The sequence below is a fragment of the Rosa rugosa genome, chromosome 3 (assembly GCF_958449725.1).
Source record: "Rosa rugosa chromosome 3, drRosRugo1.1, whole genome shotgun sequence".
NCBI lineage: Eukaryota > Viridiplantae > Streptophyta > Magnoliopsida > Rosales > Rosaceae > Rosa > Rosa rugosa.
This window is the reverse complement of record NC_084822.1, coordinates 1881358-1894431: the sequence shown is the minus strand read 5'-3', so window position 1 is coordinate 1894431 and position 13074 is coordinate 1881358. Positions and strand designations below refer to the sequence as shown.

Here is a 13074-nt window from a genome sequence, read left to right as displayed (position 1 = left end):
ATGGCAGATTTCATCATTGAATGCAAGTATGTGGAGCTGCAGCCCTCAATCAACAAGAGAAGATTGTTACCAAATTGAGTTTCTCTTAGAGCTTTCACACTAGCTATGTATTCCTATAAATACACTCCTTTGTGAGAAGAATAACACACATGAATCTCCATTCTCTCTGAATTATTACTCTCTCTATATTTCTGTCAATTTATGCTTGTCCTCAAACATGTTCCATGTTATCCCAATCTTAATTAGCAAATGAAACTCTTTTATCTTGATTTGTCACTGGAACTATTTCTGTTGACTAATGGCTGCACGTATTGAAGTTGATGGCTAAGCCTAAACAACTCGGACATGATTGGTGATTTGATTTTGAGGTGTTACCCTTATCACTAAAAGAGGTGATGAGGTGGAAACTAAATAATTTGGGTAGTGGTCAATACGATAACTGCCTACTGCAAATAAGTAAATAACCATAAATTTGGTGTTAAATGTTGACAATAGTTTCTTGGACTGCTTTGTCCTTCAATTTGTTTTTGGTCAATCTTGAGCTTCTAAAGCATTGTTTGACCTCTTCCCAAAATTGGGCTGCAAATAGTTCACCAGAAACACAGTAGTGTAGTTTGATTCCACATTGAATTTCGTTGCAACTTCATTGGGTTTGGTTCCATACTCATCATATCAAACTGCTGTTTGTGCATTAATAATTCCAGGGTATCAAACAACAGAAGGAAGGTAGTGTGTGCTTGTACTAAAGGAAATGAGGATCAAAACAAATGAGTAGGAGACAGATATTGATGATTGATGTCATGGGCCACCATCAAAACAACTCAATCATGTTTTGGCACCTAACTTCACCCTTCTATCTGAGATTCTTAATTGGTATGGTACCCATTGTTTTGGTCTGTTTGTTGATCAATTGCTATGGAAACTTTTTAAAATTGATTTACCTTTAGGCTGTTATAAGTTAACCACCATAAAACATAATTGTATGAATTACACAGTAAAATTAATTCACATGATTTGAGTGGCATGCCTTGGTTGTTGGGGCTAAGAGATTAATGATGTCCTTCCTTGTTCAATGAGGTAAAACATATATTTTGTATCAGTCATAGAAGACAATCTGGTGAAATTGTGGAGTAAATGGTGATCGAGTGGTGAACCACCTTTGGTGAGTAGGAAAGTTGCAACAAGCTAAGCATTTATCCTGGACAATACGTACATTTTTCAATGGTTTAGTTCAACCAGTAAAGAGGATAAAATATCGTATTCTTACATAATAAGATTTCAGATGGTGATGATTCTACTACAGATGAGTTTATGTGGTCGAATACTGCGTCATCTGGAGATCAGTCATTTACATATTGTAGGGTAAAACATATTGGGCTCCCCTGTTTAATGCTCCCTGCTAAATTGCAATAACTACTGAATTACCTTTCTGAGTCTCTCTGATTACAAACTCACAAGCCACGTCAAGGAAGGAGCATACTTGGAGTTGGAGATATACTTGGAGGTTTCAAGGATTTCGGACATGACTCCTTGAGAATGCTGATGTGATTGCAACTCCAATCTCTTAAACTTTAGAGATGTTGCACTTGGACTAAAGCTGGTGTAATCCAAAGAAAAAAATTGCCAAAAATGCTAGGATCCGAACCCCTAATATAAGTTAATCAGTTATGACATGCATCCAATACTACTGCTTGGCGACTAAAATACGAATCATACGTATTACAGGTCTTAAAGGGAAAGTTGCTAGGTAAGTATGGATTGTTTTGCAAACTAAAAAGCTAAGATTTATATAGTTTCTAAGTTGAATCTTTTCTGGTCTAACAAAATTGTTTTCTGATCCAATTAATCATGGACATCTGGATTGGGAAAGATTAGTTCATAGAATTGTAGGAAGAATTGCCTGTGGGCTTCTTTACCTTCATATCGATGGTGCGTTGTTGACTTCTATTATTCATTGCATTGTCATGTGGAACTATTATTTTTGATGATAGAAGTTGGAATTATTATTTTTCATAGTCATGTGATCTACTGTTATCAAGGGGTCATTACTACTCATTAGTCATTACATAAGATTTAAGCAACAAACAGGTGAATTAATAACAAATCATGAACTGGTGAACTAATAATCAAAATCAATGTATGTTGGTAACTAAGATTTCAGAAACAAACAGGTGTTCCAATTATTCTAAAACACAATAAAAGCTCTCCAAATAAACAACAAAACAAAACAAATATTAATTGTAGTTATATAACGATCGATCAGCTTCACTCAAAAGCCCATGAGTTCTCCCTTCGAACCTCCTCTTCTTCCTCAGGAGTGAAGTCATTCTTGATGTTGAAAGTCTTGCGAATCTCTTCGGGAGTCTTTCCCTTTATCATGTCTGCCACAGTCTGGCATGTCAAGTCCAGCAGCCCCTTGATGTTCAGATAGTTTGCTGCCAATATCAGATCGAACAGGACGTTCCGGTCGACTTTCACGAACTCGGCGTCGAATTTCTTGAGAGACTCCTCCTTATCATTCTTATTGTCTTCATTCTTGCTTTCCTTGTCCTCAACGTGCCTCTTGCAGTACTCGATGACCTTGGCTAGGATGACGCCGGTGACATTGGGCAAGGGGATCGCATTATCGGCGCAGCCGTCCTCTACCATGTGCTTGATGGTCTGCGATTCTAGACCAACAGCCTCATCAATCTCAAATTTCTCTCCGTCGGAGCTGTTCAGGATTAGCTTCTTGTTCTCAGTCGACATGGCTATTGGTTTCAAGGATTGAGGGTTTGGGAGATTTGAGTGCTTTTCAAAGTCTTTAGAAGATTTGAGATGTGAATAAGCCTTGCCCCCTCTGCCCCCTATTTATATTATGTGTCTGTGGATATTCCTTTTCTGGTTTAGAATTGGAAAACTAATGCAATAGGGATTCACAATATGCTTGGGAAAGTTTCTCCCAAATGTAAGAGGAAACTTAATTGTTATGTGGTTGCCCATCCATGTTTCAATAGGAAAAAACGTTGAAACTATCAGTGCTTAAACTAACTTGAGAATGATGCTTCTTGTTAGTTGGGTCATTGAATTTGTAAGAATCAATGCAGTAGTTTGAGCAGCATAGCGGATAATTTTTTAATTCATGAAGTGATTGGCATGATGATCTTATGGATTCTGTAAATATTGCTTTCAACAACACTAAGTTACAAAAATTGTATCGATGCAGTAGTGAAAAACACTTGTAATAGCCTTAAAGAAGAATGAAACAAGAAAAATCTGTTAGCAAAATAACCAGCAATTAAGTCAGGGAATACAGTGATAGCCTTGAACAAGAATATAAATTGTCACATCATCTTCTCAGTTCCCAAGCTTCTTTTTTCCATATTGATTGTAATCCCCTTCTTTCTTCCAGTAGACATGTCCTCGGCAGAGACATTCAAGATACCATTTGCATCAATATCGAAGCAAACCTCAAAATTAGGAGCTCCCGCAGGAGCTGCAGGAATGTCATCAAGGGAAAATTCACCCAAAAAGTTATTCTCTGCAGGTGTAGTACTCTCACCCTCGTAGATGGGAAAGCTTATGGAAGCTTGGTTATCATAAATTGTAGTGAAAGTGCTCTTCTTCATCACAGGGATGCTGGAATTTCTTGGGATCAAAAAATTCATGTGTTTCCTGTAACTGTCGGGTTCGGTACTCTCCAACCCAAGTGACAGAGGGGTGACATCACAGAGAGTGAAAAGTTGAAGCCTATTCCCATTATTGTGACCACAAGCACTTAAGACTGCAGCTTGAGCGGCGGCTCCATAGGCAACCGCCTCATCCGGATTGATGCCCTTGCACAACTCCTTCCCATGGAACAAGTCTTGTAGTAGCTGTTGCACCATGGGAATTCTAGAAGAGCCGCCAGCAAGAACAACATCATCCACACTGCTTGCGTCCATGCCAGCATCGCTCAAACACTTCTTCACAGGCTCCATGCACTTTTTAAAGAATTCCATGTTCAGTTGTTCAAATTTGGCACGGGTAATAGTTGCACTGAAATCTACACCCTGGTCCAAACAATCAATGTCGATGTCAACTGAAGATGCGAATGACAGTCTCCTCTTTGCCTTCTCACAAGCATTTTTCAACCTCGTAAGAGCTCTCAAGTTCCCACTAACGTCCAAGTCGTGCTTCCTCTTGAATTGCTCGGCACAGTAGTTCACCATTTTGTTATCAAAATCTTCACCTCCAAGATGAGTGTCTCCAGCGGTGGCCATCACATCAAAGACGCCATGACCTATTACTAGTAGTGACACATCTAAAGTACCACCACCTAAATCAAATATCATCACAGTTCTTTTGCTCTCTGAACCGGCTTTCTTATCAAGGCCGTAAGCAATGGCTGCAGCAGTTGGTTCATTTATTATACGAATCACATTTAGGTCAGCCATTTCAGCAGCATTTTTGGTAGCCTGACGTTGTGCGTCATTAAAGTAAGCAGGGACAGTAATAACAGCATTTTTTACACTTGATCCAAGATGGGCTTCAGCAACTTTATGCATCTTTGCGAGTACCATGGATGATATTTCTTCAGCAGCGAAGTTTTTCTCTTGGCCCTTGTCTTGCACAACAATAATGGGCTTGTCATTAGGACCTTCAATGACCTTGAATGGCCAAAGCTTCATATCACTTTGAACACATGCATCGCTAAATCTTCTACCTATCAATCGCTTAGCATCTGCAAATGGTAAAATTGTGGAACAGAATCAGACTTCTATGAAATATATGGGCAATTTCAAAGCATTACATGCATGAGATGAGACTTAATTGAAAATTTTACCTGCTTTACAGTTATACTACTACGCATGTTACTAGTTGTCGAAAGATGAGTTTATATATATATTATACAAAAAGTGATAAATTTTCCATGAAAGATAACGAGAGTCCAATTCAAGATTTTCCATTTGCGAATGGAAAACTTATACAATTAATGGTCGTGGACTAGAAAACAAAAACAAGTTGAATGGTTTTCATACCCGAGAAGTGTAATTGGCTTCTTGAGGCACTTATTAGCAGGACCTAAATCAAACTTGTAAAAAACAAAACCCAGGCTAACTAACGTTACGAAACTACGATAGATAAGCTGATAACCAAGAATTTGCTGAGGAAAGAAAAAAAACAAAAAGAAAGCACACGCAGGTATATAAAACTTATTGAAGACTATTTAAGTGTTAATTGATATATTTGTGGATGCATGTGAGATTAATTAGCTTGAAGATCATACCAAAGACCGAGTTGGTAGGGTTTTTGATGATCTGGTTAAGTGCTGCATCTCCTACCAATTGCTCAGTATCAGTGAAGGCAACATAAGATGGAGTAGTTCTGTTGCCTTGATCGTTCACTATTATCTCAACTCGATCGTGCTGCCACACTGCCACGCACGAATAGGTTGTCCCCAAGTCAATCCCTATTGCATGATCCTCTCCACCACCTGCCATTGTTTCAAGAACTTAGAGAAAAATATATAAAAGAAGATCGAAGAAAACTGGTCCTGGAGACTAATTGTTTGGACACTTGGTGAATGTTTTGGCTTTCTCCTTACCTAGGTTTTATAATGTTAGGTTCATGGGTATATGGCGTTACTTAAGAGAAAAGTTTTGAAACTAAACAGGAAGGTCTTAAAATCCTGAAAAGGGAACTCTACCTACGAGCATATCTATATATACGAGAGATCTTAGATTCAATGCTTATCTTGTACACCAAGAATTTATTGTTTATTATTTGTAAGAGTCTCAGAAAATATTTATTTGCGATTTGGTTCCTCTCTATGTTCCAGAATTCTGTGACGGACTCTGTACGTAATTAGGCCCTCTATTTTCCTTTGGTTTCTGTGATAAGACCACAAGGATCAATGTTGTTTATAAGAACTAAGAAACACTTCTTATCCCAACACAAATAAAATTTGAAATACGTGTACGTCATCTTAAGAATAAGATCTCAAAGTGTTCTCAGATTAAATGAAATCCTATAGATATCAATCCCGTTAAATTTAATTAAAAACAGTAACATAATATCATTTAATTTGGTGGCATTAGTGCTTATTTGTGAGTGAAATGTTTTCACTTTGACTCACGGACTGGTTGAGTAGTTGAGTCGTAATATTACCAGTTGTACTAGTTGAGTTGTAGAAGTTACAATGCCACCAGGTAGAACATAAACCTAACCAACAAAAAGAACAAGAGAGGAGCGGATCATTCTCCTCCCACAAGCAAACACATAAACAAGAAACTAGCAAAAATTTTATTAATAATCAAGAAAAAAGGATACATAGCAAGGGGGGCTAAACCAAACCTTGCTAAGAGAAAATACAAAATTGCAAAGTACAGAAAATAACTAAGATCCTTTGAGAAGCGGGGGACTAGGCCAAGACTGCTTCCAAAACAAACATAGTACTGAAAGATAAGAAAAAGAGGCACTCCTTATCTTTCATGTTTTTTTCCACCCATAAAAATAAGGCAATCCTTCCACCATAGGAAAAAAAAAAAAAAAACTAGCAAAAAAGGAATGAAACAACAATGTTGGATAACGAAAAGATGCCATACACAACTCAAAATTTGGTCAATCTACCTAAGAAGACCAAATTTCTTAATAACATAACCACGCCACCTATTTGCCATGGTTTTAAGCTTATGCGAGAAGGATCTTCCATTCCTGCAACAACAGATGAAAATGGCTTAAACAAGATCGGTTGAGACTTAGCTCATACATGGTCATAAAAATAAAATTTCAATACCTCATGGTTCTTGTCTCAGTGTTGATTGTAATCCCTTTAGTGGACTTGTCTTCAACATAGACATCAAACTTAGAAACATGCTTGGGAGCTGGAGAAATGTTGTTGAGCACAAACTCACCCATGGAATTTTTATAAGAGGTTTTTTCACTTTCACCTTCATTCTCAGTTACACTCTCAACTTCACTCTCAGTTTCACTCTTACCTTTATATGACCCGGAGGTTCTTGTCTTAGTGTTTATTGTAATCCCTTTCTTGTTGCCAGTGGACTTGTCTTCAGCAGAGACATTAAGAATGCCGTTGGCATCAATATCAAAGCAAACATCAAGCTTAGGAACACACTTGGGAGCTGGAGGAATATGGCAGAGCTCAAATTCACCCAAAAAGTTATTATTTGAGGTTTTCTTACTCTCACCTTCATATACAGGGAACAACACGCTACGTTGGTTGTCATACCTAGTAGTAAAGTTCCCGTTCATCTTGATGGGAATTCTGGTGTTTCTTGGAATCAAAACGGACATCCGATCATGAGTACATTCGGCACAATAATGATCATCATCATGATCACACTCACAAACCTCTATGCCAAGTGAGAGAGGTGTGACATCCAAGAGAGTGAAGTCTTGAAGCCTATTCCCATTTGGTATCCGGCCACACCCATTTAAGACTGCATCTTGAAGCCTATTCCCATTTTGCTTTCCACACCCGTTTAAGACTGCAGCTTGAACAGCTGCTCCATATGCAATCGCCTCATCTGGATTTATGCCCTTGCACAACTCCTTCCCATTGAACACATCCTGCAATAGCTCTTGCACCTTCGGAATTCTAGAAGAGCCACCAGCAAGAACAACATCATCCACACTGTACACACTCATGCCAGCATCGCTCAAACACTTATGTACAGGATCCATACATTTTTTGAAGAAATTCATGTTCAGTTGTTCAAATTTTGCACGGGTAAGATTTGTGCTAAAATCAATGCCCTGATCCAAACAGTCAATTTCAATGTCAATTGAAGATGTAAATGAAAGTCTCCTCTTTGCTTTCTCACAAGAACTTCTTAACCTCATAAGAGCTCGGGAGTTTCCACTAACGTCCAATTTGTGCTTCCTCTTGAACTGCTCAACACAATAACTCACCATTTTGTTATCAAAATCTTCACCACCAAGGTGAGTGTCTCCAGCTGTGGCCTTGACGTCAAAGATACCGTCACCTAGGGTAAGTAGTGACACATCTAAAGTACCTCCACCCAAATCATATATCATCACATTTCTCTTGGCCTTCTTGTCAAGGCCATGGGCAATTGCTGCAGCTGTTGGTTCGTTAATAATTCGCATCACGTTTAACCCTGCAATAAGACCAGCATTCTTCGTAGCCTGACGTTGTGAGTTATTGAAGTAAGCAGGCACAGTGATAACTGCATTCTTTACATGGGATCCAAGGTAGGCTTCAGCAGTCTCGCGCATCTTTGCGAGAATCATGGATGAGATTTCTTCTGGAGCAAACTTTTTCGTCTGCCCATTGTGTTTAATCAGAATCTTGGGCTTATTATCTGCCCCTTCGATGACCTTGAATGGCAATAACTTAACATCGTGTTGAACCGAGGCATCACTAAATCTCCTACCAATTAATCGCTTTGCATCTGCAAAATAATATCAAATTTAGGAACACGTATAATTCAACAATGCAAGTGAATTCACATAATGGTGATTAATTGTTTCTCAAATTCAAAACTACCTGGCTTGTAGTGAGATGTATGTTACTTGGTCAATATAATATGTTGCATTCAACATATTGTTTGACATGAGAATAACGGCAATTACAGGGTCATTGATCGTTTCAAAATATTGTCGGTTTGTGTACTCACGAAACACAATTACTAAAAGAATTTTGATCAGAGGTATGGTTTTACGCTAGACGATTTATTTACAATATCTATCAAAAGTGAAATACTATTTATCAGAAAAATAAAAGGTAAATACTGAAAGTTTTTCTGAACAATCATCCTGATTAATAAGCTAAGCTTGTTCAGTTGTTCTAAAACAGTAAAACCTTGAGGAAGTCAATATAGATTTAACTGCTTCTTAAGAAGTAACTACCATGACCTTCAACTCTAATCAATCTTAAGTAGACACAGATATATAACTCCTCCTCAATGCACTCGATCAAAGGATAATAAAGGATTAACATGCTGCAAAATCAATCTGGATCGGACTATGAAGTATACATATAATATGTGTTTGATGAAAATATATGTGACTGATGGATAAGGACCTTACCAAATATGGAGGTAGTGGGATTTCTGATGGCCTGGTTAAGTGCTGCATCACCTACCAGTCGCTCGTTATCAGTGAAGGCAACGTAAGATGGAGTTGTCCTGTTGCCCTGATCGTTTGGTATGATTTCTGCATTATTGTTCCGCCAAACTGCCACACACGAGTAGGTTGTTCCCAAGTCGATCCCTATTGCATAACACTCTTGTTCTTCTCCTGTTATTGCCATCCTCAATGCTAGCTCTTACCAGTTGAAAACCTGAAGGTTAAACTCAATGATCGAGTTAGCTAGGGTTTTACAGGGATAGCCGGATTACTTACTTGAAAAGTTAAGTGAGAACCAAAAGAGAAACTTTAAAAGCACCTCATGATTCTCTCTGTCATATAAGGTAAAGAAATCGGTACGTACGTGATAAATATGATGTAACTTTGCACATAATTAATGCATGCATGAAATTTGATTCCTTTCAGATTTCTTTATCTTTCATTTTTAATTTATGGGAACCCTAAGAAAATCGCCGATAGTGTGTAATCAAGCAAATTAGGTTCAAATTTCCCGTTTTGTTTTCCTAATGGCAAGGTGACTGGAGAGCATATATAGATATAATTACGTTTACCGATCTATTGGAAAAGCAACCTGCACTGAGATAGGTATAGGATCATCGATACATACATATAGAGCATCAGATGGTGATCGAGTCTATTGCTGCTTGTTATAATAGTAATGGTCGTAGAACCTGTTTGAACCAATATTTGGCAAGGCTTACGTGGCAGATAGGTGAGCTCGACCCACAAGGCGTAATGAATAACCGCGGGTAATTCGTTAAAAATTTACAAAGTTGATTCTCAAATTAGCCGCGGCACATTAAAGATTTACAAAATTGATTCTCAAATTTATGGTAGAGGATAATGTGTTCGGAGAACCGTTACTGAGATCAAAGGACTCCTAAGGCTTAATGAATGACTGCGGACCCACAAGGCGTAATGAATGACATTAAATAGCATGATTGTCAGAAGAAACGTTACCAAAGCTTGGTTTAATTAACTTGATAAGCATTAAGGGGTTTTATTGTCAATCATCCGTGACAAGGTCTGATTGATTGCTCATGAAAGAATCAATCATTGATAACGTCAAAAATATCACAAACATGAATACTGTTCTATTTGTAATTAATTCAGTCTTAGCTATAAAGGCTGGGATTGCTTCTTTTCCTTCATTCAGTAGTTTAGCTTCACTATAAAAAGGACCATAGGATTCATTGTTAAAGGTCCTCGACCAAACGCTCTACGCGATTACTCAAATTTTACCTCAATACATTTCAACATTTCTGCAACACTTATTAATCTTTACGTGTTTATCTTATCTTTTTCTTTACCGGTATTTATCTTTCTTGCACTTTACATTGTCGTTCTTTACATTCCAGCAATTTATCTTTTTGCTTGTCACTTTGCTGCACTTTATTTCCCGCGGTTTACATTCTTGTTCTTTATCTTCCTGTATTTTATTTGCTGCACTTATACATTCCTGCACTTTCTTAACCTGCACTCTCGTTTATGCTATTTATTTTCTGTTGTTTACTTTACGTAATGACGTATACAAAATCACAAAAACGAATCATCATCACTTCACTTACACCTAAATCACCGAGTTACACAGCACGAAGATTGCGGCTAGGTAATGCTGATCCGTGCGAAAGTCCTTGCATTCAAGGCAGAGAGAACCCCGCGGCCGAGATCGATCATTCCTCGGCCCACAATCAACTGATAAGAAGTCAGATCGGCGCAAGATCTACAATCTAAAACAAAACCTCGCTTGGCTTACCGGCTACTAGTTGGCACGCCCGCGCACACGTCACCACTCCGAAAGGACACATGTAAGCTAAAGAAGCCCTTGGCCCAGTGAGACGCGGCCGAGACGATTTTTGAGCAAAACAGTACTACGAAAAAGACAAAATATATCAATGGATATAGCTGTTGGAAAATACCCCATGGACGATATCATGGAGGCGGTTCTACAGCATCTGAACTTCAAGGATCGAATACGTTTAAGCGTCATCTGCAAGTCTTGGCAATTGTTATGCGAAAAGACATTCGTGGCGCTCCACACCAACTCCCTTGGTTATATCTTCCTCAATATCCATCTCAAACTCAGTCCACAAATTGTGTACTTAAGCTTTTATAGCCTCTATGATGGCAAAGCTAACAAGTTGAGGCTGCCAAAGCCACTTCAAGGAGGGTGGGTTAATGGGTCTTCTAAAGGTTGGTTGATTGTGATAAACGAAAAAGGGCTACTAGCTGAAATTTTTCTACTATACCCAATCTCCAGAGCTCAATACCAACTTCCACCTATCGGAGCAAGTACAGAAAGGACCGAGGAAGTCAACGAAGAACAATATTATCCTACCTCCTGTTTCCAGGAACATTTTGCGCCTATCTACCTCGGATATCAATTCAGAATATTATATGGTGGTATCGGTTTATTTTACGACATTGTTTTTGTGTAAGCCTGGGGACAAACGATGGAGTATGGGCTTTGAGGTACTAGATAAGAAAAACCACACACTCTTGTTGATGTGTTGTTCTATGGTGGCGCTCTGTATATCTTGATTGAAGTTGAGAGTAGTCCTAATTAATGAGGATGGCATCGTCGTTGAAGCTCGTACTATAAGCTTTGGAGATCATGAAGTGGAATTGAAGTCGGTCTATGATTACTATCCAGGTTGTTTCGAAGGGTTACGGTATTCGCTAATGTTAGAATCTACCAACAATGAAGTCTTGTACGTTGATCCATCAATTATCTGAAGATTATAATGGCGGTAACATGCAAGACAATTGATTTTAAACTATACAAGCTTGAGATAAAGAATGGCGAGTTTCTTAAGCTACACAATGATAGAATTGTAAGGAAGATTGAAGAAGATGATGAAAAACCCAGAAAAGAGAGAGAGCTTCGTATATTGATACAGAAAATACAACCTTGCACACGATATATCAACACTTGTTTTTCTACTTTATACTCCTACATTTACTTAATATGAGTAACTTTCCCTTTTTATCCTTAACATCCCCCCTCAAGCTGATGGTAGGAAACTAACATCAGATTGCAATAGTATTCAAATGTTGTGATTATAATAGAAGTGAAGATTCTTGCTTCAGCCAGAAGGAATGAGCGGCAGTAACTGAGAAGGATTGTCATGTGGCCAACGTAGACATATATTTGGTTGAGAGGAGAAGGAAGCAGCCTTAGCTTGAAGTTCTGAAGAAGATGGTAATTGAAAATCATAGTGATGCATGTGAAAACATTCTGCAGCACTGTGACCCCTCTTGAAGCAAATCTGACATTGTAAAGAAAAACCAATAGCAACAACTTGCCTAGGAGCAGATCTTTGGGAACAAGTTTTAGCAATATGACCAAATTGTGAGCAAATTTGACAATTATCACCAGGGAAAGAAACATTCTGATGAAGAACTCTACCAGAAAAATCATAATCATGACAACCATTTGAACTCCTCAAGTCTTTGGACTTCACAGAGCCAAGATTGTTGAAAATACCACCAGTGTTGTAGCACTTTGAGTTTTCACAATGATTAATAAATCCTCTGGGCTTTTGTTCTTGCAGCTGTTAAAGTAATTGGAGCAGAGGTAATAATCTTTTGTTCTCGATCAAGATCAGCTTCAACATCTAAGAGTAGTGTACGAAGTTCTGGTAGAGATGTAGATGATTCCTTAGTACGAATGATCAATCTGATAGTTGCATATTCAGCAGGTAGCCCATTCAAGATCAAAACTCACTATTTCATCATCGGGAATAAGAATTCCAGCTATAAAGAGTTGGTCCCGAACAGTTTTAAAGCGTTCCATATACTTGTCAATACTATCATTACCTTTCCGAATTTTCTGCATGGAGGTCTTTAGCTCAAAAGCTTTGAACTTTGAAAGTTTAGCATATCTATCTTGGCGATTTATGCTCGAGTCAATGTTGGTAGGGTGTGATCTAATGGGATATATTGATGGGTCTATCCCTTGTCCTTCACGATACAAAGTTG

At 38.3% G+C, this 13074-nt stretch overlaps 3 protein-coding genes across 3 annotated transcripts; all 3 read right to left on the bottom strand.

Annotated features, from left to right (window-relative positions):
* Positions 1 to 2133: 2133 nt before the first annotated feature.
* Positions 2134 to 2976, bottom strand: LOC133739301 (SKP1-like protein 1A). Its single transcript, XM_062167044.1, has one exon. The coding sequence runs from the start codon at positions 2746 to 2748 to the stop codon at positions 2266 to 2268; it is 483 nt and encodes a 160-aa protein (XP_062023028.1). The 5' UTR covers positions 2749 to 2976; the 3' UTR covers positions 2134 to 2265.
* Positions 2977 to 3293: 317 nt separating this feature from the next.
* LOC133739297 (heat shock cognate 70 kDa protein-like) lies at positions 3294 to 5507 on the bottom strand. The gene is made up of 2 exons (XM_062167041.1): positions 5249 to 5507; positions 3294 to 4702 (listed from the first exon to the last, which is right to left on the bottom strand). Exons 1-2 carry the CDS (start codon positions 5460 to 5462, stop codon positions 3324 to 3326), a joined length of 1593 nt encoding a protein of 530 aa, XP_062023025.1. The 5' UTR covers positions 5463 to 5507; the 3' UTR covers positions 3294 to 3323.
* A 1400-nt stretch (positions 5508 to 6907) lies between these two features.
* Positions 6908 to 9256, bottom strand: LOC133735986 (heat shock cognate 70 kDa protein-like). Its single transcript, XM_062163422.1, has 3 exons — positions 9034 to 9256; positions 6971 to 8396; positions 6908 to 6911 (listed from the first exon to the last, which is right to left on the bottom strand). Exons 1-3 carry the CDS (start codon positions 9254 to 9256, stop codon positions 6908 to 6910), a joined length of 1653 nt encoding a protein of 550 aa, XP_062019406.1.
* Positions 9257 to 13074: the final 3818 nt, after the last annotated feature.